The sequence below is a fragment of the Magnolia sinica genome, chromosome 11 (genome assembly GCF_029962835.1).
Source record: "Magnolia sinica isolate HGM2019 chromosome 11, MsV1, whole genome shotgun sequence".
NCBI lineage: Eukaryota > Viridiplantae > Streptophyta > Magnoliopsida > Magnoliales > Magnoliaceae > Magnolia > Magnolia sinica.
The window spans coordinates 17,589,705-17,612,503 of NC_080583.1; the positions used below are offsets into that span (position 1 = coordinate 17,589,705).

General features: G+C 37.4%; 1 protein-coding gene across 10 annotated transcripts in view; it reads right to left on the minus strand.

The window, feature by feature from the left end:
* Positions 1-1,315: 1,315 nt before the first annotated feature.
* Positions 1,316-22,799, minus strand: part of LOC131218887 (serine carboxypeptidase-like 17) — a 114,144-nt gene continuing 92,660 nt past the window's right edge. For 5 of the 10 annotated variants that reach the window (XM_058213767.1, XM_058213763.1, XM_058213766.1 and 2 more), the window contains 8 exons: positions 7,273-7,509; positions 6,709-6,789; positions 6,477-6,629; positions 2,836-2,907; positions 2,495-2,613; positions 2,277-2,390; positions 1,776-1,821; positions 1,316-1,662 (listed from right to left, as the gene is read on the minus strand). In XM_058213767.1, coding sequence (XP_058069750.1) covers positions 1,579-1,662; positions 1,776-1,821; positions 2,277-2,390; positions 2,495-2,613; positions 2,836-2,907; positions 6,477-6,629; positions 6,709-6,789; positions 7,273-7,509 — 906 coding nt within the window. In that variant the 3' untranslated portion in view covers positions 1,316-1,578. Of the gene's footprint in view, positions 1,663-1,775; positions 1,905-2,276; positions 2,391-2,494; positions 2,614-2,835; positions 2,908-6,476; positions 6,630-6,708; positions 6,790-7,272; positions 7,510-22,799 lie in introns of those variants that run through there. The other 5 variants (XM_058213765.1, XM_058213762.1, XR_009157893.1 and 2 more) reach the window with 4 other exon arrangements.

Genomic DNA, 22,799 nt, shown 5'->3' on the forward strand with positions numbered 1-22,799 from the left:
CAATATTTGACCCTCAACAACCACGTCTCCTAGAGTACTTGATGATATAGCTACAGGGCGGGGCGATGCAATGTCAGTTGATGTTGAGATTCCCCTTAGTCAGTTCCAATTTTAGAGACTGTATTTTTCAACTCCCTTCAGGTTAATGTTGTCGTTGACCTTCATGATGAGGGGATGCCACATTTTGATGAGCTTCCAATTCCTTCTTGGATGGTAGCCATTGAGGGCATTCCCATGGACACTTGTTAACTCCATCCACATTTGGTATGCTTTGATCGATTGCGATCCTAGGTCAGGAGCTTGTCACACTTCGAGTTTCATGAGATGTAATATTATAGCTTCGGCGGGATCCTTTGGCTGATCTGGATAGATGTTGACTTGAGGATGCTACGGGTAGCATTGAACAGTTGGGTTCTTGTGTTAAACTTGTTTGAGTTCAATGATCTAGAGTTCAAACCATCCATGGAGGAGCTTTCTTATCTTACTAGATTGCCCTTAGATCACTCCCATCATGTCCTAAGGAGGCGTCAGGCAAGGGTAGATGACCCTCATCATTTGTTTGGCATTCCTTATCTAATTTAGGTTGCAATTGACGGTCGGGATGCGATCATTTTCTCTTTGGATGCTTTATACAACACCTTCTCGATGAATAGGGTTTTTTAGGGTCAATGCGGGCTATCTGAGTGCCGCACAACCCTTATCTTTTGCGGACCACTAATGGACGATTTAAAGCTAATTTGGTTAATTTAGGCATTTTTGGAATAGGATAAGAAATAAGATTTCTCATATATGGCGATTAGGGTTTGGATTAGTTAAATTCATAGCACGACCTATTCGTAATTAGCAAAAACAATAATTCGATTCTAATCACCATCATCAAGACTCTTAATTCAAATAAATTGAAAATTTTCAAAAATAGTAAGATACGCTAAAAATAATAAATTCTAATTTAATCATATAGGATGATTAGAAGTAATTCCTAATAAGACACTGAATACTAGAACTCTCATATGAAAAAGATACGTCCACCCAATTGCCGACATGCTGTTGCAGATATTTTCAGTTTCAATAAACCTATTACTTGTAATGTTTGTCACACTTTTTGTTATTGAATTATTTTTTTTAATCATTAATTCATCATCAAGTCCACTTTAGTTCTACCAAATTTCATTGCATTTCGAGTTCCAAAAAATCTTAAAATTTCAGAAGTACCAGCTACCTGAAATGAATGATTTTCCATATAGTTTCCAAAAATGTCTTAAAATAACACTCATTTTAATTTATTTTTTTATTTATAAAACTAGACTCATCTATCTTTGTTTTGTCTTTTGAATAATCTCAATTAGAATTGTATTGAAGGAGATACATATTTTTCAAGTCAACGCAATGAAGTTGTCAATTGTTGAATATTGTTATCCACTCTATACTAATTGAGTGGCCCACCATAGCTAGCATATAAAATCTTTTAGAAGATGCCAATGTGCCCATACTTTCTTGACCATGTTCAGTGGAGAATTCGGCAGTCCATGCATGGAAATGATGGGCATTTTAGCTCTAAAACGAAAGGGAATGAGATAATTATAGGGGATTATGGGAAATCCAACGTTGGAACATCGCAAAGCATTCCTTGGGCTTGTATTCTGGAGCCATGTGGCCCGCTCCCTGCATCCAAACGAAGAAGTCATAGTAGATCAGACGTCTTGCTTATATTCATGCATTTTATTCTTCTTTTGCGTGAGAAGGACATGTAAGAGCCAAGATCAGGATTTGCTTGCCTTTACGGTTGCAAATGTGAAGTCGTTGGAATAGGTCCTTGTGTACCTGTGAGATTAAAACACTTAAGTAACTGTCCAATAGTATATTAGGCCCACCATGGGCTAACCCAGCACAAGACCCATTGGAACCTGCAACATCAATCGTTTACATCAGGCCTATTAGGCCATGTCTGGCTCTAAATTCAGGGCCGAGGCCCAAATTGAGCAAGGGGCAAAAAGTCATATAAGCCCAGCTCAATCGATCGAAAAAATAAAAGCTCTAAATCGAATTGGGCCTGAAGCCTTTCCGTCACTGAGTTGGACCCAGGATGAGGCCAGTTTATGATGATCATGGTCTGGTGGTCTAATAGACCGGCTTTAAAATAAAAAGAAATGGCTTGGGCTTACCTGGATTCTAACCCTGGACGGCCCCAATTACCAAAGTTCACTTCGAAAATCAAATCATAGTTTAAAGAATGGAAATGTATCACTGATCCAACCCATGAAAAAGGTGGGACTCACCCTGCAACTTGGCCATCAACGGCCCATGGTTGCCAATCATCAACTATTGAGAAATTCAGCGATCTTATCCATGTTTCTGTCCCCACAAATGATGTCCCTAAGTCGTGATCACCGCTGTGTGGAGAGAATTTAAAAAAAAAAAAAAAAAAAACAGAGAATATATCAGTATCATGTTATTGTTTTTTCAATAAAAGGTAAGAGGAAGAAGGAACGTTCACCTATATATCAAAGCTCGGTAACCTCTCGTGGTCAGGTTGAGATGGTACTTTACACTGCTGTTGACATCATAAACATAAGCCAGCTTTCTGTTGCACCGTAGCCATTCACCGATCGTTCCCTATTTTCATCATGGAAGTTGAATATGTTACGTTCATGGTTACAGATAGGATGGGGGCAATGCAAATTCCCATCGGCCGCCATGCCCGATGAGGGGACTAAAATGATTTTTGTGCCATGGTATCTACAAAGTGGGGCCCACCTAATATTTGTGCCACGTAGTGTGCGTGTGTGCTAAGCAAGAGTTGCACCAAAATGCATCATAAAGGTCGGGAGATTGTACCTCCCGGATGTGGAGAGCCTTTCTAACACTTGCATCATCTGCCCAATAATAGGAGAGCAACTGCCAATACTCCTGCGAAATATCGATGGTTAGTTGCTCCAAGATTCCTCAAGAGCCCTTTTCATCTAGAGGGGGCCACATGGTGAGACTGTCTGGGGATCGGAGCCCTTAATATTTTGGATGGTACGGACTTGCGTTGAACTGATGGTTCGGATCATCACTATGTGTAGATGAATGTAGTACGCTGAAAATAAATTTTTGGCGGCCCACATTCCACTCCGATGAAGAAGCATCTAGACCATCCTTGCTCATTTATGGTCGCACCGAGAATAAGGACTATTCCAATCAAAAGGCCATCTCTCCATGTAGGCTCGTCCCACGGGGTGGGACACGCGCTGGCTGGCTGACTCCCGACATTGGCCAAGCGAACTTATGGGACCCGGTTAAAGTTGGGTCCAGATTGGTTTCAACCCTTCTATTATTTATAACATATTTGTCACCTTTAGTTACCATATATATATATATATATATATATATATATATATATATATATATATATATATATATATATATAGGGAAAAGGTACTATGCGCTCAACCTCACAATAAGCTCCCGTGAGGTCGAGCTGTGTGGGCCCCACCATGATGTGCGTCGACCATCAACACCATGCATTTGATGGGTCCCCTCTAAATTATGGGATATCCCAAAAAACAGGCATATATGGAACTCAGGTGGGCCATACCATCTAAAATCATGTGAAGACACCGTTAAAATATATAAAAGCACTTGGTGGGGCCCACCTGAGTTTCGAATGCGGCTGAAACTTGGTCTGAACCTTCATCCAAGTGGGACACACATAATGGATGGGCTGGATTTGCAAAATACATCTCAATGGGCCCAAAAAATGATTATGAATGTTTTAATGGTGCACTGCCCCTCCCCACTTCTGTATGTGGTGTGGCCCACACAAGTCATGGATTGACTTGATTTTTGAGACCTAGGCCCACGATGGAATGGTGCATCTGATTGATGGGGTAGATGTTCAAAACGCATCACGGTGGGGCCCACACAGCTCGACCTCATGGGACGGACTCGTGAGGTCGAGCACATATTACCTTACCGGATGTATTAAGTAATATGTATTTACTATTTTACCCTTACTTACCTATATATATATATATATATATATATATATATATATATATATATATATATATATATATATATATATATAAGTTCCTAAAGTGGTAGGTGGTTGTAGGCAAATCAATGAGGTTAGGTGCCGATATCTACCATTTTGCGCTCATGCATCAATACCGTGCATTTGACGGGTCCCCTTTAAATTATGGGATGTCCCAAAAATCAGCAGGGAACTCAGGTGAGCCATACCATCTAAAATCTTGTGAAGACATACCTAAAACATATAAAAGCACTTGACGGGGCCTACCCGAATTTTGGATGTGTCTGAAACTTGGTCTGACCCCTCATCCAAGTGGGTCACACATAATGAATGGGCTGGATTTGTGAACCACATCTCGGTGGGCCCAACAAATGATTTTGAATGGTTTAATGGGATGGTAACCCCTATCAACTTTTGTATGTGGTGTGGCCCAAAAAAGTCATGGAATGACTTCATTTTTAAGCCCTAGGCACACCATGGAATGGTGCATCTACTAATGGGGTAGATGTTCAACAAACATCATAGTGGGGCCCACACAGCTCAACCTCATGGGAAGTTCCCATGAGCTGGACCGCATTGAACCTTTTCCATATATATATATATATATATATAGAGAGAGAGAGAGAGAGAGAGAGAGAGAGAGAGAGAGAGAGAGAGAGAGAGAGAGAGAGAGAGTGTGTGTGTGTCATGCTCACCTGCGTACACCTACGCACGTGCGAACCTTTTCACATGTGTCATGGCCGTCCAATCCGAATGGTCCATGTGATGAGGAATCCCATGAAACCCCAATGGAAAAATTTTCATCTTGATATAAAATTCTTGTGGGCCATAGAAAAGAGAGATTCAAATCAAGGGAGGAAAATGTTTTCATTTTTCATGGCCCACCAAAGTTTCGGATCAAAGTAAAAATTGGGACTGTGATATTTCATGAGGTGATTCTTCACGTGGACCATTTAGATTTTGGAGTCATATCACATATGATGAGTTCTCAAAAAAGTTCACACGAGTTCCATGCGAAATGGTGCGCAGTTGAGCATTCGGCTGCGTGTGTGTGTGTGTGTGTGTGTGTGTGTGTGCATCATTTATGTTAATGATGACTATCCAAATCTTGGACGTGGATTGCGTCCTACCCCCACCCATCTTTAGCCCTGAATGGGCAGTTCTGTGGGCAGGCCCATTTTTGTGTCCATGCCTTAAAATGATCTGAGAAAAGGGATGCATGGCTTGAATGTATAGATACATCACGGTGGGCCTGCCCACATAACTGCCCGTTCTAGGCTAGAGACCGGTGGGGGTAGGAGGCAATCCACTTCCCCAAATCTTGGGGCCACTCAAGATCAATCATAGACTGTAAATCATGCTGTTCCAATGTTAATGGACCCGTGGATATGGAATGTTATTGGACCAGTGTATATAAAATGGACACCAAAAACAATGAAGTGGTCCATGATTGAAAATCAACTTGATGAGAGAAACAAGATGGTTAATGTCATTCCATCAGCTTAGTTTAAGAACTCTGTCCAAGTAGCTGCACAGCTTTTGATTTGATGAGTGATATGACATTATTAAACAAGCAGCTCCACGATGAAAACTTGGTCACAAAACTTTTGACAAACATTGCCTGATTCTGTAGCATTTAAGGACAAAAAAAAGCTAAATAATATTATCATAATAATATCATGATATTTACAAAATGTCAGCATCTCTAAATTTTCTCAATTTTATCGCGAAATCATCCAAATGGTAACACCAAAATATTTTAATTTTACCTAATTCATTATATAATTATGTATATAAAATTTTCAAAAATTTTATTAATTTATAATAAAAGTGTACCACTCAAATAGAAGGGAAATAGTAGGATAGTTATCCTGTTTAGGTTGAACAGTTAAGACAACACGTTCATAAATTGAGCATATTTGAAGTGAGGATGTAGAGATTGACAAGTGGCAAGATGAAGAAGGATTTAATTAGAAATTAATATATTCAAGGAAACTTAGCACCAATGGATAGTAAGATGAGGAAAAGTAGTCCAAAAAGGTTTGGTTGTATGCAATGTGGACCAAGAACTGTATCAGTTAGAGTCAACTGGTATAAGCTAAAGGCTCTTTAAAAAAGCAAGAGGGAGTCCCAAATGTGGGTAGGGGCAATACGAAAAAGAATTAATGACCTTTGCTCTACCTGAAATATGGGCCTTGATCGAATGGAATGCCAGAACAAGATTCATGATTCCGCCCCGTTAATTGAGATGAGGCTTTAGATGATAATGATGATGATGAATTTACAATAAATACTTTAGAAATTTTATTTTTAGTAGGATTTCCCAATAATATCTAAAGAAAAAACCCAAATCTTGAAAATCTCTGAGAAATTCCCCGGAAGGAGGTTCGTCACTATGGTTCACACCTGCACATTGGCAAATTGAGAGAGAGAGAGAGAGAGAGAGAGAGAGAGAGAGTACCCTGCACCCAAAAGTAGGAAGGGGATCTGGGAGGAGGAGTTCTCTAGAATTCTCTTTAAGAGATCTTCCGTGTCCCACTGTATCTTTTGGCTTTGGGGATGCCAGGGGGCACTTGGGCTCCAGAATATGATCTGTATAAATTCCTGCAATGCACTGAACATCCCAAAGATCAACTCCAGTACTTTCCGTTGAGAAACAAAAGAAGAATTGGAGGCTAATTCAAGTCGGTTACCTTATTTACTGCCTCAAGATCCATTGTACATTTAAAATTACTTGGCTTTGTATAATGTCCTCTACAACTTTTCTTGGTTGACTGCCATGATAAAACAAAATAAAGAAGACATCTTAGAATTAATATATGTACCCCACTTTTTTTTATTTGCATACACCTAATTTTGAGAAAATTCACTCAGGTGAATAGGCACTCATAACGACTTAATGTAGATGAGATATACCACATCCATCAGTGCGTGACCCCATATTAGGTCTTAATCCCTAACATCAAACTGATCCAAAATTCCAGTGGGCTTCACCATATGTAAAATATGCTTAAAACTTCTAAATTCACATGGTGTGGTCCATTATTTATTTTTATTTTTATTTTGTGGGAATGAGAGCAAAATTTACATGAAGAAGGGGGGAAGCTACCAAACCCCTTACAAAAAATTATACAAAAGAATTGGGCCTCTTTCAAAAATAAATAAATAATAGCTTGAATTTATCAGGTGACAATTGACAAGCATATCTTTGAGCACATTCTTTACATAAAACTAACAAGAAAGGAAATGAGACTCACCTCAAGTGTGGTCCACATGAGTTTCAAGGTAGCATTATTTTTAAATAGTACCTTTATCTTGGCTAGAAGAATCTTATGAATGGATTGGATTGCAAATAAAAACCTTCGTGCCTCACATACAACTAACAATGGGTGCCCCATCCTAGCTCTTTCAAATGGTGTGGCCTGCTTGTGTTTTAGATCAATTTTTGGTTCCAAAGGTGAATGCGAGTCAGCGCACCTTATAGACAACATCGCCTAACGCGATTCATAAAAGAATTATAAATATATTAGACAATTCTTTTGTTTGCTACTATTTCAATTTTATCAACGGTAAATAGGTTGCTTGTCATCTAGCTAATATATTAAAATAAGGAAACTTCAAAAAAGTGAAAAATAGAAAAGCATCAATAATACAGAGAGATGTAGAAGAATGCAATTTTGAGTGTTGTTGTAAGTTTTATCTCAAATGTACATTGCAGTTCTCTCTACCCACGGTGTATAGTTGTTATGTACATCAGATGATGTCCACCGTATATTTGACAATTTCATTTTCTTGAGTTTCCATTGTTGATCAAGTGCCTTTAATCTGGTCTAGAGTTCTTCAGTTGACTAAGGTTCATTTCAGTTAACCGTTGCATGCTATGATGTTTTTGGTCAACCAAAGGTCCAGTTGGGTCAACCAAATGGGATGCGTGTCTTTTATGCAAGTGTAGATTTTGTTTCATAATCTGTGCGGGAGTGTGTGTGTGTGTGTATGTGTGTGTGTGTGTATCCTTCTAAACACGATCAGGGTATAGTGGAAAGGAGCCTACATGATTTTTAGAGTTTTGAAGAGAAAAGAAAGAGTTTTCTAAACTGCAAGTTGTTTTCATCTCTTGTAACCTTATAATAAAGTGGATTGATTTTCTCTATGTGCCGTGGTTTTTTATCCCAAGGGTTTTCCACATAAAAATCTCTGTATTCTCTATGTTTGGTTGAACTTTTCTCTTTGTATTCTCTATGTTTGGTTGAACTTTTCTTTATCTATTGCTTGTTTGGTTCGTTCTGGGGTTGTTCCCACGCCCAATAACTAATATTAGAGCTAACTTTGGGGTATTAGATTGAATTTAAACACATGACATTGAGGGGATCAATGTGAAGTTTGAGATAGAGAAGTTCACTGGTAAAAATAATTTTAAACTATATAAATAGAAGACGAAAGCCTTCCTAGTTCAATAAGGGCTACAACATTCACTCAATGGGAAAGTGTATCATCTTAAACTATGAAAAAAAGAAGGATTGGGATGAACTTAATTAGAGGAAGATTAATACAATCCAATTATGCTTGGATGATGAAATCCTTTATTATGTCATAGATGAGACGACTACTACAGACTTATGGACAAAGATGGAGAGTATCTACATGATAAAGTAACTCACCAATCGTGTATATCTAAAGAGACAATTTTATACTCTAAAGATAGTAGATGGGTCGGATCTATCTGAGCATATCAACATTTTTAACAAACCAGTTTGCAAGTCGACAAGCATGGATGTAAAGATTGAGAAAGAAGATAAAACCTTAATTTTGTTGACATCTCTCCCAGAGTCCTACAAGTATCTGGTGCATACTTTTTCTTATGACAGGGATACATTTGACGTCAAGACCGTTATCTTAGCCCTTCATTCGAAATTGTTCAAAAAGAAGAACGACGGTGAAGGTACTTCTGTGGATGCATTGTTTGTGTGGGGAAAATATTCTGAGCAAAATAATGCTAAGTCATGATCTACATACAAGTCGAAGGATAAAGGAAAGTTGAAGTGTTATAATTGCAATAAGATTGGACATATGAAGAACTATCAGAATTTCAAAACTCGAAAGGAGGAGATATCAAATGATTTGTTGAAGGAAGCTAATTAAAAAAATAAAATAAAATCAGGTGAAGGATTTGTGATGTATTATCAGTATCCAAGTCTGATTATCTTAGTCACGAGTGGATTTTGAATACGGGAGCATCGTACCACATTTGTCCTCATCGGAGTTGGTGAGTTGGTTTACCATATATAATGAGTATGATGGTAGCCTAGTTCTTATGGGCAATGATCATGCCTGTAAGATGGTCGAAATTAGATCGATTCACATTAGGATGTTTGATGGGTTGGAGCATACTTTGACTGATGTGAGGCGTATTATGACTTTAAAGAAGAATATGATCTCTCTGTGAGCTCTAAAGGCACTTGGGTGCAAGTTTACCTGTAATGAACATGTCCCGAAGGTTTCAAAAGTGGCACTTATAGTTATAAAAGTACAACAGAGCAGAAATCTTTACAAGTTAATCAGGAATACGATCAGGTGGAGCTGTAACATTTGTAGCAGTGTCCACGTTGGCACATTTTTGGCATGCGCATTTAAGCCACATGAGTGAGTGAGGTATGAAGTTACTTCTTGATCATGATTTAATTTCTAGTTTTAAACATTTTGATTTAGATATATGTGAGCACTACATATATGGAAAACAATCAAGGTTATCATTTAAAATTAGGAAACATGTTAGTAAAGGTTAGCTAGATTATGTGCATTTAAACATGTGGGGCCATCGCATATTATTTTTTGGAGGAGAGTCGTCATACTTTGTTACATCCATTGGCAACTTCTTTAGAAGGGTTTAGTTTATTTTATAAAGCATAAATCCAGTGCTTTTATCACTTTCAAGACTTAAAAAGCAATTGTTGAAAATCAAACAAGGCTGGAACTGAAAATTCTTAGAATGGATAATAGTGGAGAGTTTACTTAAAGGGAGTTTAATCAGTACTGCAATAGTGAAGGAATAGTGAGGTACAACATAGTGAGGCATACATTAGAGCATAATGGTGTGACTTAGCATATGAATCGGACTCTTTTAGAAATGGCCTGAAGCATGTCAAGTAATTTTGTGTTAGGAAAGGACCTATACATGGGCTGAGGCCATCTCTAAAGTTTTCTATTTAGTAAATCTATCTCCTTCTACAACTATTGATTGTTAAATTTTCAGAAGAAGTATGGAGTTGTCATGTAGTTGATTGCTCAGGGCTAGGGATATTTGGTTGTGATGCTTACTCTCATATACTATTAGTTAAGATAGATAAGCTAGACCAAAGGGCAAAGAAGTATACTTTTGTCGACTATGACGATGGAGTGAAATGATACAGATTGTATGATCGAGTTTCATGGAAAATCATGTTTAGCTGGGACATTAAATTCGATGAAGGTTCCTTGTTTCGGAAGGATAAGCATAAGGAAGCCGAAAAATCTATTGTTGATGTTAAAATCGATAAAGGTGAGACAATAGAAGAAGTTGAGCCACAAGTAGAGGTATAAGAACAATTTGAGTAGCCACCTATCATGAGAAATCAATCAAGGGATCACGTATTATCATCGAGATATAGAGATGACTCAAATGTTGCATATGCTCTCATTACAAATGAGGAAAATTCTTCTACCTTCAAGGAATCTCTATAAGATGGATGCAGAGAAATGGATTGCGGCAATGCATGATAAGATAAACTCTACGTACAAGATTCAAATGTGATAGCTGGTGAAGATGCTCGTTGGTTAGAAAGCGATCAATTGCAAGTGGATTTACTGGAAGAAGATGGATAGGTACAAGTGTGAGACCCTTAACCTTAGTATTCATTTTGTTTCGTCAGGTCCTGCAGTCCTACCGGTCGACTTCCGACGACCCACAACCTACAGTTTGCATTTGTAATGACCCTTAAGTCCCATCATATAAACCTGACCCGGATCAACAAGAGACTAGCGCCATAGCGACCGCACTGTTGCCGTGGTTCCATCTTTGCGTCTCATGCGGCAATCCGAGTTGTACATCAAAAGATGTAGGTCGCGCTTCCTGTGGACCATTGATTGTGATTTGTGGGGCTTACCTAGGGTGTACATGAATTTCCATGCATGATATCACCATATGCTTCATGATTTCATATAGCTAGTCTAGCTAGCCTAGGCCATAGGTCCTTAGCTAGTTATCCCATAATGAGTTGTCTTCTCTAGGCTAGCCACTTTTCCTCTCTCCCATGGCAATCATGCCACTTTTTCTCTACCCTAGGCTAAAAATCTGACCATTTCGCTCCTCTAGGGGAGAAGAGATATCATTTGCCTCTAGATTCTAGCAATTTCATCATTGGTTTTCCTAAAACCCTCCATCCTTGCAATTTCTCTCTCATTCTTCCCATTTTCTCTCTCTCTCTCTCTCTCTCTCTCTCTCTCTCTCTCTCTCTCCCTCTTGCAAGGAGCTTGGACATCCCACCCTAGCTGAGATTCCAGCTCTCCTTCCACTCAAAAACCCCCTCATCTAACCCTCAACAATACATCTAGACCGTTGATCCTTGTGCATAGAAGCTTGAGGAGTCCATTGGTGGTGGTATTTTGAAGCTTTGATAGGTGAGTGTTCTTGTAGTTTAGATTTTTAGATTTTTTTTTCTTTCTTTAGATGCTCCTCCTCTTCATTCATCTTGAAAGCATGTGGGGCCCATCAAATGATGGTGGAGGTCCCCATGTCTTCATGGGTGTGGCTAATGGCCTACCCTTTTTTTTTTGCATGCATGCATGATCCATGGATGGGGCCGTTCTCCATGGACTCCATCATGGTCTTTTCTTTTAGATTTAAGGATTTTTGGTCATTTGGACCCTTGAACCTTGGTGGAGATAGCATCTCCACCTTAGACCTTGAATAGAAAGAGCCATGCATGTGTAGATCCGTGTACATCAATGATATAGTGGATATGTGTTTGTGTGATGAAGGGAAGGGCCTCAATATGACAGAGTGCCTTTTCTTGTGGCCAAATCTCTTTTATTTCCTTTATTTATCTCTTGTTCCTGATGTGTGTGGCCCACCTTGTGGCCTGGAAATATCCACACTGTCCAAGTAGAGTGGACGCCCATGGCTATCCACTTTATGGACATTGGTGTCCTATTTGCCCCATAATGGGCACATGCAATGGATTTTGAGCAAGGGAAAGGGTCTGGATATTTGTGGAGCCCACTAAGGTGGACCACATCACCAATTTCATGGGGTGATTTCCCCTTTTCTTAGTACTTATGCTCAGTTTATTTCAGAGATATATTGCTGTCCAGAAAATTTCTAGACTGTTTCTGGATGATTTTGGTATGGATATTTAGATTGTTTGGAGAGATGTTTTTACCCCTTTGATAGACTATTCCTGGAGGTGTGGAACCCACCTAGATGTATATTAAGTTTCACCTCCATCTAACCTTGTTTGACCACCTAAAGGAGTGACCCAAGTGGGGTGGACGGTCCTGATTTTCTGGACTATCCAGCCACACTGCACCATGTAAAATTATAAATGTGAAATTGTTTCTGAGGTGGTGGGCCACTTTTGTGGACCCTACCTTGATGCACCACTTTTGTGGACCCCACCTTGATGTACACATGAATTGTGAGGTTGGACACATTTTTCCCTAATTTTTGGCTGATTTGGGCCCACTCTAATGGGGTATTTAAATCAGGGACAACAATGTGTTCCTGCTGTATTTTTATTCTGGACCTTGCTGTTCATTTTTGTTACATGTGTTTGGGTGTGATGGTGGCCTTCCCCTTCACCCATCTTGTGGCCCACCTTGTAAGGACCCATCTCAGGTACATGTGGGCCACCTGGTTCGTTAGATTTTGGAGTTTTCTGGGGCTGAGACAGTAGCACCATGTTGGACGACCAGCTGGGCTGAACGTCCAGCAATGGGCTAGCCGTCCACCACCCTTGTGGCCCACCATGGTGTATGTTTTACTCCCCTGTTCATCCTCGTGTGTGTCCCACTTGGATGGGGACCATTCTATAAGTGCTATAGTTTTATGCTCCTTTGGTTGTCAAATATTGTGGTGCCAAAACCTCAATATTTGTCTTGCGTAATTTATTATTATAAATGTTCAAGATATTGCATCACTGCTCTAAGCACTTTTCTTCAAGTCAAGAACAAAGAACTACTTCAAACTACTTCAAGAAATGTAAGTACAAGCTACTACAATAGAATGCAAGTATAAGCTACAACAGTAGAAGTGATCTTGTTCAAGATTCAAGTCAGTGTACAACACAAGATAAATTGTTATTCAAGCTATAGAAGATCTCATGTTTAGTGCTACATCAAGTTCAAAGATCTCAAGCTTCACAATCTTCAAAGGTCATCTATCATCTGAAGATATGAAGTCTTGATGTTCATACCTCACTTTCAAGGTATGATTGACCTTAGATTGTCCTTAAGGTAGGTCATTTTGAATATGTAATTCAATTGAATCATTTTACATGGAATTGGACTGTTCTAAAACTAGTCCTGAACCTTGTTCGACTAGTCCTAACACTGCCTCGACCAGTCCAAGAAATTTCAAAACCAGTCCTAAGTTGGTTGTAATTTTTTGAAATTTTTTGTTCATCCACGACCAGTCCTGGACTCTGTTCGACCGGTCGTATGAACAGTGTCGACTCGTCCTACGACCAGTCCTACTTCTACGACTCAAACTACAGCAACCAATCTTTGAGTCCTACGACCAGTCGTAGAACGGTTTTATCCAATCTCGCTCAAAAATTCAAAAATTTGTTTCTCCTACGACCAGTCGTAGTGTCCTCAGGACCAGTCGTAGCCGAGTTTCTGCAACTATAAATAGAGCATGAATTTCAGATATTGATAACTTAATTCAAGTAAAATCAAGGGACCACTCTGAGATAAGTTTGTGTTCATTTTAATCTACTTTGTGCATAATTTATATTATCTTTTGTTAGCTTTATTAATTTGATTTTGGTTCTACATTCCAATCTTAATTGAAAAGTGGAATTGTAATATTCCTTCTTCTTGGAATCAAAATCAAATATAACTAGCCCAACTGGTTTAATTTAAAATCAATTAGAACCTAGAACCATTTTAAAGTGAGTATTGGACTTTGAACTTCTACATTCGATCTTCTACTCCGATTAGTTCTTTCGGGCTGCAACTAAAGGAGAAATCTAGGTATTTTACATTTATGTAAATTTTTATTTTGGTTTTATTTGAGATTAAGCCAGAAAAATCTCATTGTGATGGTTATCTGAGGAGAGCCATAAAACTCAGAAGTGAGGGTTTTTGAATTGTGTAAGCCCTTTTCTAAAAAGACACAATTGTGAAGGTTTTGGGTGAATCTGTGAAAACCTATTTTGATAGTGAACGCTAATATCCCATGTGTGAGGATATTAGGAGTGGAGTAGCAATCTGTGTGGCTGTTTTTTAACAGTTGGTGTACACACAGGTGAACCACTATAACTCTTTATGGTTTGTGGATGTGTGATTTATATTTTCTATCTTTAATCATTCAGATTTGTGGGATGTATATGTGAATGTAAATGTTGTAATATTTACATTTCAAGCATTGTGGGGAATGTTGTAATAGCTTAGAATTTATTTCTTGCTATTTCATTTGTTTCCTTTCTGTTTGAGTTTTTGATAGTCAATTCGTTCTAGAAATAAGGTTATCCTGTCATAAACCTTTGGTTTTTATGGTGTAAGGTTGTCCTTACATATAGCTTGGCCATTTCAAGTGGTATCAAAGTCTAATAGCTCGTTTTAATTCTTATTATTTGGATTTATTTCCTGAGTTTACCGAGGTAAGCTATATATAAGATGTCAAATTTTGATAGCCTTTCAGTCACTAGGCCTCCATCTTTTGATGACACCAATTATGCCTAGTGGAAAGCCAGGATGAGGATCTTCCTTAAATCCATGGATGAAAGTATGTGGCCAGCCACAGTGAATGAATGGACCCCTCTTACCACTGAAGTAACTGGGATCGATGGATCAAAATCAATGAGAGTAACAACTTATTTCTCATGAACCACACTTCAGAAAAGTGAGAATAGTACAAATGCAAAAGCACTAAATGCAATCACTTGTGCACTATCACCGGATGAATTCAAAAGAATTATATCCTATGATTCTACAAAGCAAGCTTAGGATATTTTAGAAATGACACACGAGGGTACATCAGTTGTTAAGAAATCTAAAGTCCAAATCCTCACGACCAAATTTGAGGAAATATATATGGAAGAAAATAAAATGTTTATGGACTTCTACAGACATTGTGAACTCTATGTGTGGTCTTGCAGATAAAATCCCAGAAAGTAAAGTGTGTGCAAAAATATTATGCTCACTTCCTGAACGGTTTAATTCTAAGGTAACTGCGATCCAGGAACTTCGTGATACGGATACTATGAGGGTAGAAGAATTAGTTGGATCTTTACAAACCTACGAGTTAAATTTTAAAGCTCCTAAAGGAAAATCTATTGCCCTTAAGTCTTCTAAAAATGTTTCTCAAGAAAACAATTTTGATTTAGAAAATTCTGAAGACGATGTGACCCTTTTAGCGAAAAAGTTTTACAAAATTTTTAAAAATAAAAAGAGGGTTGATTTTCAAAAAGCAAATGATAAGAAAAAATCTATATCTAAATCTAAGACTTGGAAATCTTTAAAAGACAGTCAATGTTACAATTGCCAAGAATATGTGCATTTAGCAAACAAGTGTCCTAAAAAGGACAAACCCAAAAAGAAGAGTATGTTGGCTACTTGGGATGAATCCTCTGATTCTGAAGCCTCTTCTGATTCAGAAGATTCTGAAACCAAGTCGGGCAGTGAAGTTAAAGCCCTTATGACTCTAGCCAAATTTACATTTTCAGCTAATGATTTAACAAGTGAAGAAAATCTGAACAGTGAATGTGAAAATGAAGATGATCTTCAAGATGCTTACAATGCCCTATACAAGAAGAGTTGTAAAATTGCTCTGAAACTTAAACTTTGAAAAGAAAAATTTTCAAAGCTTAAAGAAAATTTTGAGTCTCTTATTTTAGAAAAATCCCATGTTTAAGATTGTTTTGAAAAACACATGCGATTTGGAATTTAAAACCTCCCAAATTGAAAATCTGAATGCGGAAAATGAAAAACATAAACTAGAAGTCTCTTCTCTTTTGAGTTCAAAGGATACATGGAGATATGCCCAAGGTGATCCAAAGTTAGAAAAACTTTTATCCGGATTAAGAAAATGTGGCGACCGATCCGGTTTGGGCTACGATAAGAATATTCCTCCTAAACAGAAGAACACTCCTCCCAAGTTTGTGAGAGGAGAAACTTCGAACTCAAAAGGGAAAAGTAATCAAAATTTTTCTAAAAATTCTAAAACTTTTCAAAAACCTAAAAACAACTATATCAACTATAAAAATCAGAACTGAAACCCTTTAGTTGACAAAATAGTTGATCTTCTTAAGGAGCTCTTAAAATTTAACTCAGTGGGTCACTTTAACAATAACTACAATCAAAAGAAGACCCACTATACTCCTAAACCCAAAATAGTTATGACATGGGTTCCTAAGGTTACCTGCTTGGTTGCTCACACTGCTTTCAAAGCGACAAGCCATTCAAAGTGGTACCTAGACAGTGGATGTTCAAGGCATATGACTGGTGATAAAGGTTTATTCACTGATCTCAAAGACATGACTGATGGTTCAGTCACATTCAATGATGGCAGCAATTGCAAGATTATTGGCCAAGGTACGGTTCAACTCTATAACCTCCCTTTATTTAAAAATATTTTATATGTTGAAGGGTTAAAACACAATTTATTAAGCATATCTCAAATATGCGATAACAATCATAGTGTAAGATTTTCTAACCAAGGTTGTGAAATTCTAAATAATAAGGGTTCAGTAATATTAACTGGTTGCAGAACTTCTGAAAACTATTATGTTGTTAATGAATCCAGCTCATCTAGTCAAACGTGTTACATGGTCCATACCGATGAGACTGATTTGTGGCATAAACATCTTGGACATATACACTACCGTAATTTTTATAGACTGAGCAAAAGAGAATTAATAAGAGGTCTACCTAAATTACAAAAGATAAACAAAATATGTGGCGAATGCCAAATAGGCAAGCAATCAAGGAGCTCTCACAAGAAGGTGAACTCCAATGCCACATTAAGACTACTCGAGCTTCTCCATATGGATCTTATAGGACCTACCAGGATGGAAAATCGAGGTGGCAAAAAATACATTTTGGTAATAGTAGACGATTTTACCAGATTCACTTGGGTAGCTTTCTTAAAAGATAAGTTAGAAACCCTTGATGAAATAAAAAGAGTTCTCAAACGGATGCAAACAGAAAAATGTTCTCAAGTCTATAAGATCCGTAGTGATCATCGATCTGAATTTGAGAATAGTAGTTTTGAGAAATTCTGTAGCGATCAAGGAATATCGCATGAATTCTCTGCGCCTAAAACTCCTCAACAAAATAGAATTGTAGAAAGGAAAAATAGAGTGCTTCAAGAAATGGCTAATGTAATATTAAATAGTATGAAGCTATCTAAAAATATTTGGGCTGAAGCTATTAATACTGCCTGTTATATAATTAACTGGGTTTATATAAGTAAATCTAATAATAAAACGGCTTATGAAATGTGGTTCGATAAGAAGTCTACTATCAAATACTTTCGAGTTTTTGGCAGCAAGTGCTATATTAAATGTGACCGTGAAAATCTGGGAAAGTTTGATACTAAAAGTGATGAATGGATCTTTTTAGGATATTCTTTAAACAGTCGCGCATATCGAGTACTGAACAAAAAGACCGGTGTTATTCAAGAATCTATAAATGTGGCCATAGACGATCACTTGAATACACCTGCCCCAAGTTTAGATAATGATGAAGTTCTTTCAATTGACAAACCAGATACTCTATCAAATCAAACTGATTCTGAATTGAGGACTGTTAAAGATCATCCAACCACTCAGATTCTTGGAAACCCTCTCACTGGTGTACGCACTCGTAGACAACTTAAAGACATATGTAATTACGTATGTTTCACATCCTAAATAGAACCGGCAACCGTAAAAGAAGCTCTTACTGGTGAAAACTGGATAGTTGCGATGCAAGAAGAGCTTAACCAATTTGTGAGAAATGATGTTTCGTACCTTGTTCCTAAACCAAAAGATAAACATATTATTGGTACTAAGTAGATTTTCAAAAATAAGTCTGATGAACTTGGTAATATAATTCGAAACAAGGCTAGACTGGTTGTACAAGGGTATACTCAAATTGAAGGAATTGATTATGATTAAACCCTTGCTCCAGTAGCTCGTCTTGAATCAATCAGTCTATTCATATCCATTGCTTGTTTTAGAAAATTTAAAATTTATCAAATGGATATAAAGAGTGCCTTTTTAAATGGCGATCTGTATGAAGAAGTGTATGTTGAACAACCAACGGGTTTTAAAGACCCTAAGAGTGCTGATCATGTCTATCACCTAAAAAAGGCTCTCTATGGTTTAAAACAAGCTCCTAGGGCATGGTATGAAAAGTTGACTAAGTTTTTACTAAGTCATAACTTTCAAATGGGAAGTGTTGATAAAACTTTATTTGTTAAGAAACATAACGATGATATCTTAATGGTTTAAATCTGCGTTGATGATATTATTTATGGATCTACCTGTTCTAACATGATTGTTGAGTTTGCTGATTTAATGAAATCTAAGTTCGAAATGAGCATGGTTGGGGAATTGAATTTTTTCCTTGGGTTGCAAGTAAAATAACAACCTGATGGTATTTTTATTTCTCAAACCAAATATGCGTTGAACTTAATAAAAAAAGTTTGAATTTGAGAATGGTAAAAATTTTGATACTCCTATGAGTACAACCCTAAGACTCTTAAAGGACTCTATAGGTAAAAATGTTGATCCTAAGTTATATCATAGTATGATTGGCAGTTTACTTTATTTAACTGCTAGTACTCCGGATATTGCTTTAAGTGTTGGTATTTGCGCTAGATATCAGTCTGATCCTAAAGAGTCTCAGTTAATTACTGTTAAGCGGATTATGCGATATGTCGCAAGTTCAGTTAATTTGGGTCTCTGGTATCCATATGATACTAGTGTTCAGTTGGCAGGGTACACTGATGCTAATTAGGCAGGAAATATCGACGATAGGAAATCAACCAGTGGTGGTTGTTTTTATATCGAAAATTATTTAGTTTATTGGTTCAGCAAGAAGCAAAGTTCTATATCACTCTCTATAACTGAGGTTGAACACATCGCAGCTGAAAATGCTTGTACTCAGCTTGTTTGGATGAAACGTATGTTAAGTGATTATGGAATTACACAGGATTCAATGGTTCTATATTGCGTTAATTCCAATGCTATAAATGTTTTAAAAAATCCAATATATTTGATAATTTATTTGGTTAAAATTTTAAATTTTTATGAAAAATGCATATTTTTATTGATACTCGACCAATCGTGGGTGTACTTGACCGGTCCTGGTACAACTGGTTGAGGATAGCTTAAGACCGGTCATGGAGCGCGCTGTCCTCTTATATTTGGGGAAAATCTTCATCTTCCTCATTTCTATCTTTCTCTCCAATAAGCTATGGCACAATTAGTCGAACCCTACAGTGTGATTCGCCAAGGTTAGCGCATTTTATCAATCTTGCTTGTAGATTCATGGTCCATTTGCTTCAATCTCATATTGGAGTGCTTGATTTCGAGCTTTGTTAGGTTATTTGGGGTTTTCTTCTCAAATTTCTGATTTTGAGAAAACCCATTTCTCATCTTTTGCATCTTCTTAGTTCTTTGAATTTCTTGTTACCAATGGATGCTAGAGGGAAAAAGAAAACAGTCCGTGGTCCATCTTCTTCTAGATTTACTCCAATAACTTAGCGCCATCTTCGATCACCCGAAAATGACCCTCATATGTACGGGATTTGCGTTTGCACAAAGTTATTATTGAAAGAGCTGTTGTTCCTAACCACATTGCTCCTTTGGTATCATTCCACTCCTCCAATCTGTAGGATGGGATAACATCTTACATTGGGGGGGCCTGCATACCAATCTATTGCTTAGTCCATGTTCGCATGTATCTCTGATTTTTCTGCTAATAATTTAACATTTAAAATAGATGCTAGAGAAGGCCCTTTTGATGTAGATCTTCATCTAATATCTGGCCTTATGGAAATACTTGTTAATGATGAGGGTATCCCTATTCATATTCTAACTGAAAAATCCTCAGAATCAGAAAAACGAATGCCCACCAGATCATTATGTAATATGGATGTGCAATGGACTCATAAAGGGAATGTGCCCCCCTCAAAGTACTTGTTACCCAAATACAGAGTCCTCCACAGAATCTTTACTTCAAATCCGTATTCGCATTTTGGTAATAAAATAGAACTGACTCACTTTATCGTTCATGTTTTGCACTCTGTCGTATCTGGTACTAAAGTTTGTCTTCCATCTTTAATATGTCATTCCATCATTCAGTTTCATCTCTATCTAGGTCATAGTGATATTTCATTTGTCTATCTTATGACTGCTTTAGCTTCTCATATGTTGGTTGTTGTGCCCGTTGGAGATGCTCTCATCCATCATCTTATTCTTAACAACTCAAATATAAATAAGATGAAATTGGAATTGGTTCCTGGCCAAGTGGATGTTGGTGGTGATGGAGCTGAAGCTGGGAATGAAGAAGAAGCTGATGATCTTCCTCCTGATGATATAAACATGGATGATATTTTTGATGAAATTGAGTCTGATTCTGCTAATGGTCCTGATTATGAACCATCTGAGTTTGATGCGCGTCTGCGTGTACTTGAGGAGAAGGTAGAGAATATGAATGTTGCCCATTATTTATGATTTAAATACATGCGCAAATATCTTAGGCGCTTAAACAAGGGCCTTCATCAACTTAATCCTACCATACTTGGTCCTTCCTCAGAATCTGATTAAGTGATTTACTCTTTGGTCTGTAATAACTTTAAGTCTACTTTTGTTGGGTTGTAAACTTTATTTGGTTTGCTAACTGTAGCTTGACTTCGTTTAAGCTAGTTCATGGTATGCGGACTTTAATTTGCTTATATCTTGACTCCTTGATTACTCCTGTTTATTATCCTTTTTCATTTTTCTTCTTCCCTTGTCATATTGTGACAAAAAGGGGGAGAATTTATATGATTTTGCATATGAATTAATATGTTGATGGAATATGGACAATGGTAGAGTAGCATTTTTTTTTGGATATATGTGTGCTACTCAGGGGGAGTAAGTAAGGAGGTGTTCTGCCTACTTCATCTTGATGTGTGATGACAACTGGTACATGATTCTTTAACCAGGCTATAACTGGTTTTTTCTTTTATAACTTGTGCATTTTTTTTATATATTCATATTGGTTATATTATTATTGAGTGTTTTGTCACAAATTTGATAAAAGGGGAGATTGTAAGTGCTATAGTTTTATGCTCCTTTGGTTGTCAAATTTTGTGGTGCCAAAACCTTTATTTATGTCTTGTATAGTTCATTGTTATAAATGTTCAAGACATTGCATCACCGCTCTAAGCACTTTACTTCAAGTCAAGAATGAAGAACTACTTCAAACTACTTCAAGAAATGCAAGTGCAAGCTACTACAGTAGAAAGCAAGTACAAGCTACAATAGTAGAAGTGATCTTGTTCAAGATTCAAGTCAGTGTACAACATAAGATGAATTGTTATTCAAGCTATAGAAGATCTCATGTTTAGTACTACATCAAGTTCAAAGATCTTAAGCTTCACATTCTTCAAAGGTCATCTATCATCTGAAGATATGAAGTCTCGATTTTCATACATCACTTTCAAGGTATGGTTGACCTTAGTTTCTCCTTAGGGTGGGTCATTTTGAATACATAATTCAATTGAATCATTTTACATGGAATTGGATTGTTCTAAGACTAGTCCTGAATCTTCTTCGACTAGTCCTAGAACTGCCTCGACCAGTCCAAGAAATTCCAAGACCAGTCCTAAGTTGGTTGCAATTTTTTAAAATTTTCTGTTCGTCCACAACCAGTCCTGAACTCTGTTCAACTGGTCATGTGAACAGTGTCGACTCGTCCTACGACCAGTCCTGGTTCTACAACTCAAACTACAGCAACCAAATTTTGAGTCCTACGACCAGTCGTAGAGGGCATATGACCAGTCGTAGACACCTTACGACCAGTCGTAGTGTCCTCAAGACCAGTCGTAGCCGAGTTTCTGCAACTATAAATAAAGCACGAATTTCAGAGATTGATAACTCAATTCAAGTAAAATCAAGGGATCACTTTGAGATAAGTTTGTGTTCATTTTAAGCTACTTTGTGCATAATTTGTATTCTCTTTTGTTAGCTTTATTAATTTGATTTTCTTTCTACATTCCAATCTTAATTGAAAAGTGGAATTATGATATTCCTTCTTCTTAGAATCAAAATCAAATATAACTAGCCCAACTGGTTTAATTTAAATCAATTAGAACCTAGAACCATTTTAAACTGAATATTGGACTTTGAACTTCTACATTCGATCTTCTACTCCGAATAGTTCTTCCGGGCTGCAACAAATAGAGAAATCCAGGTATTTTACATTTATGTAAATTTTTATTTTGGTTTTATTTGAGATTAAGCCAGAAAAATCTCATTGTGTTGGTTATCTGAGGAGAGCCAAAAAACTTAGAAGTGAGGGTTTTTGAATTGTGTAAGCCCTTTTCTAAAAAGAC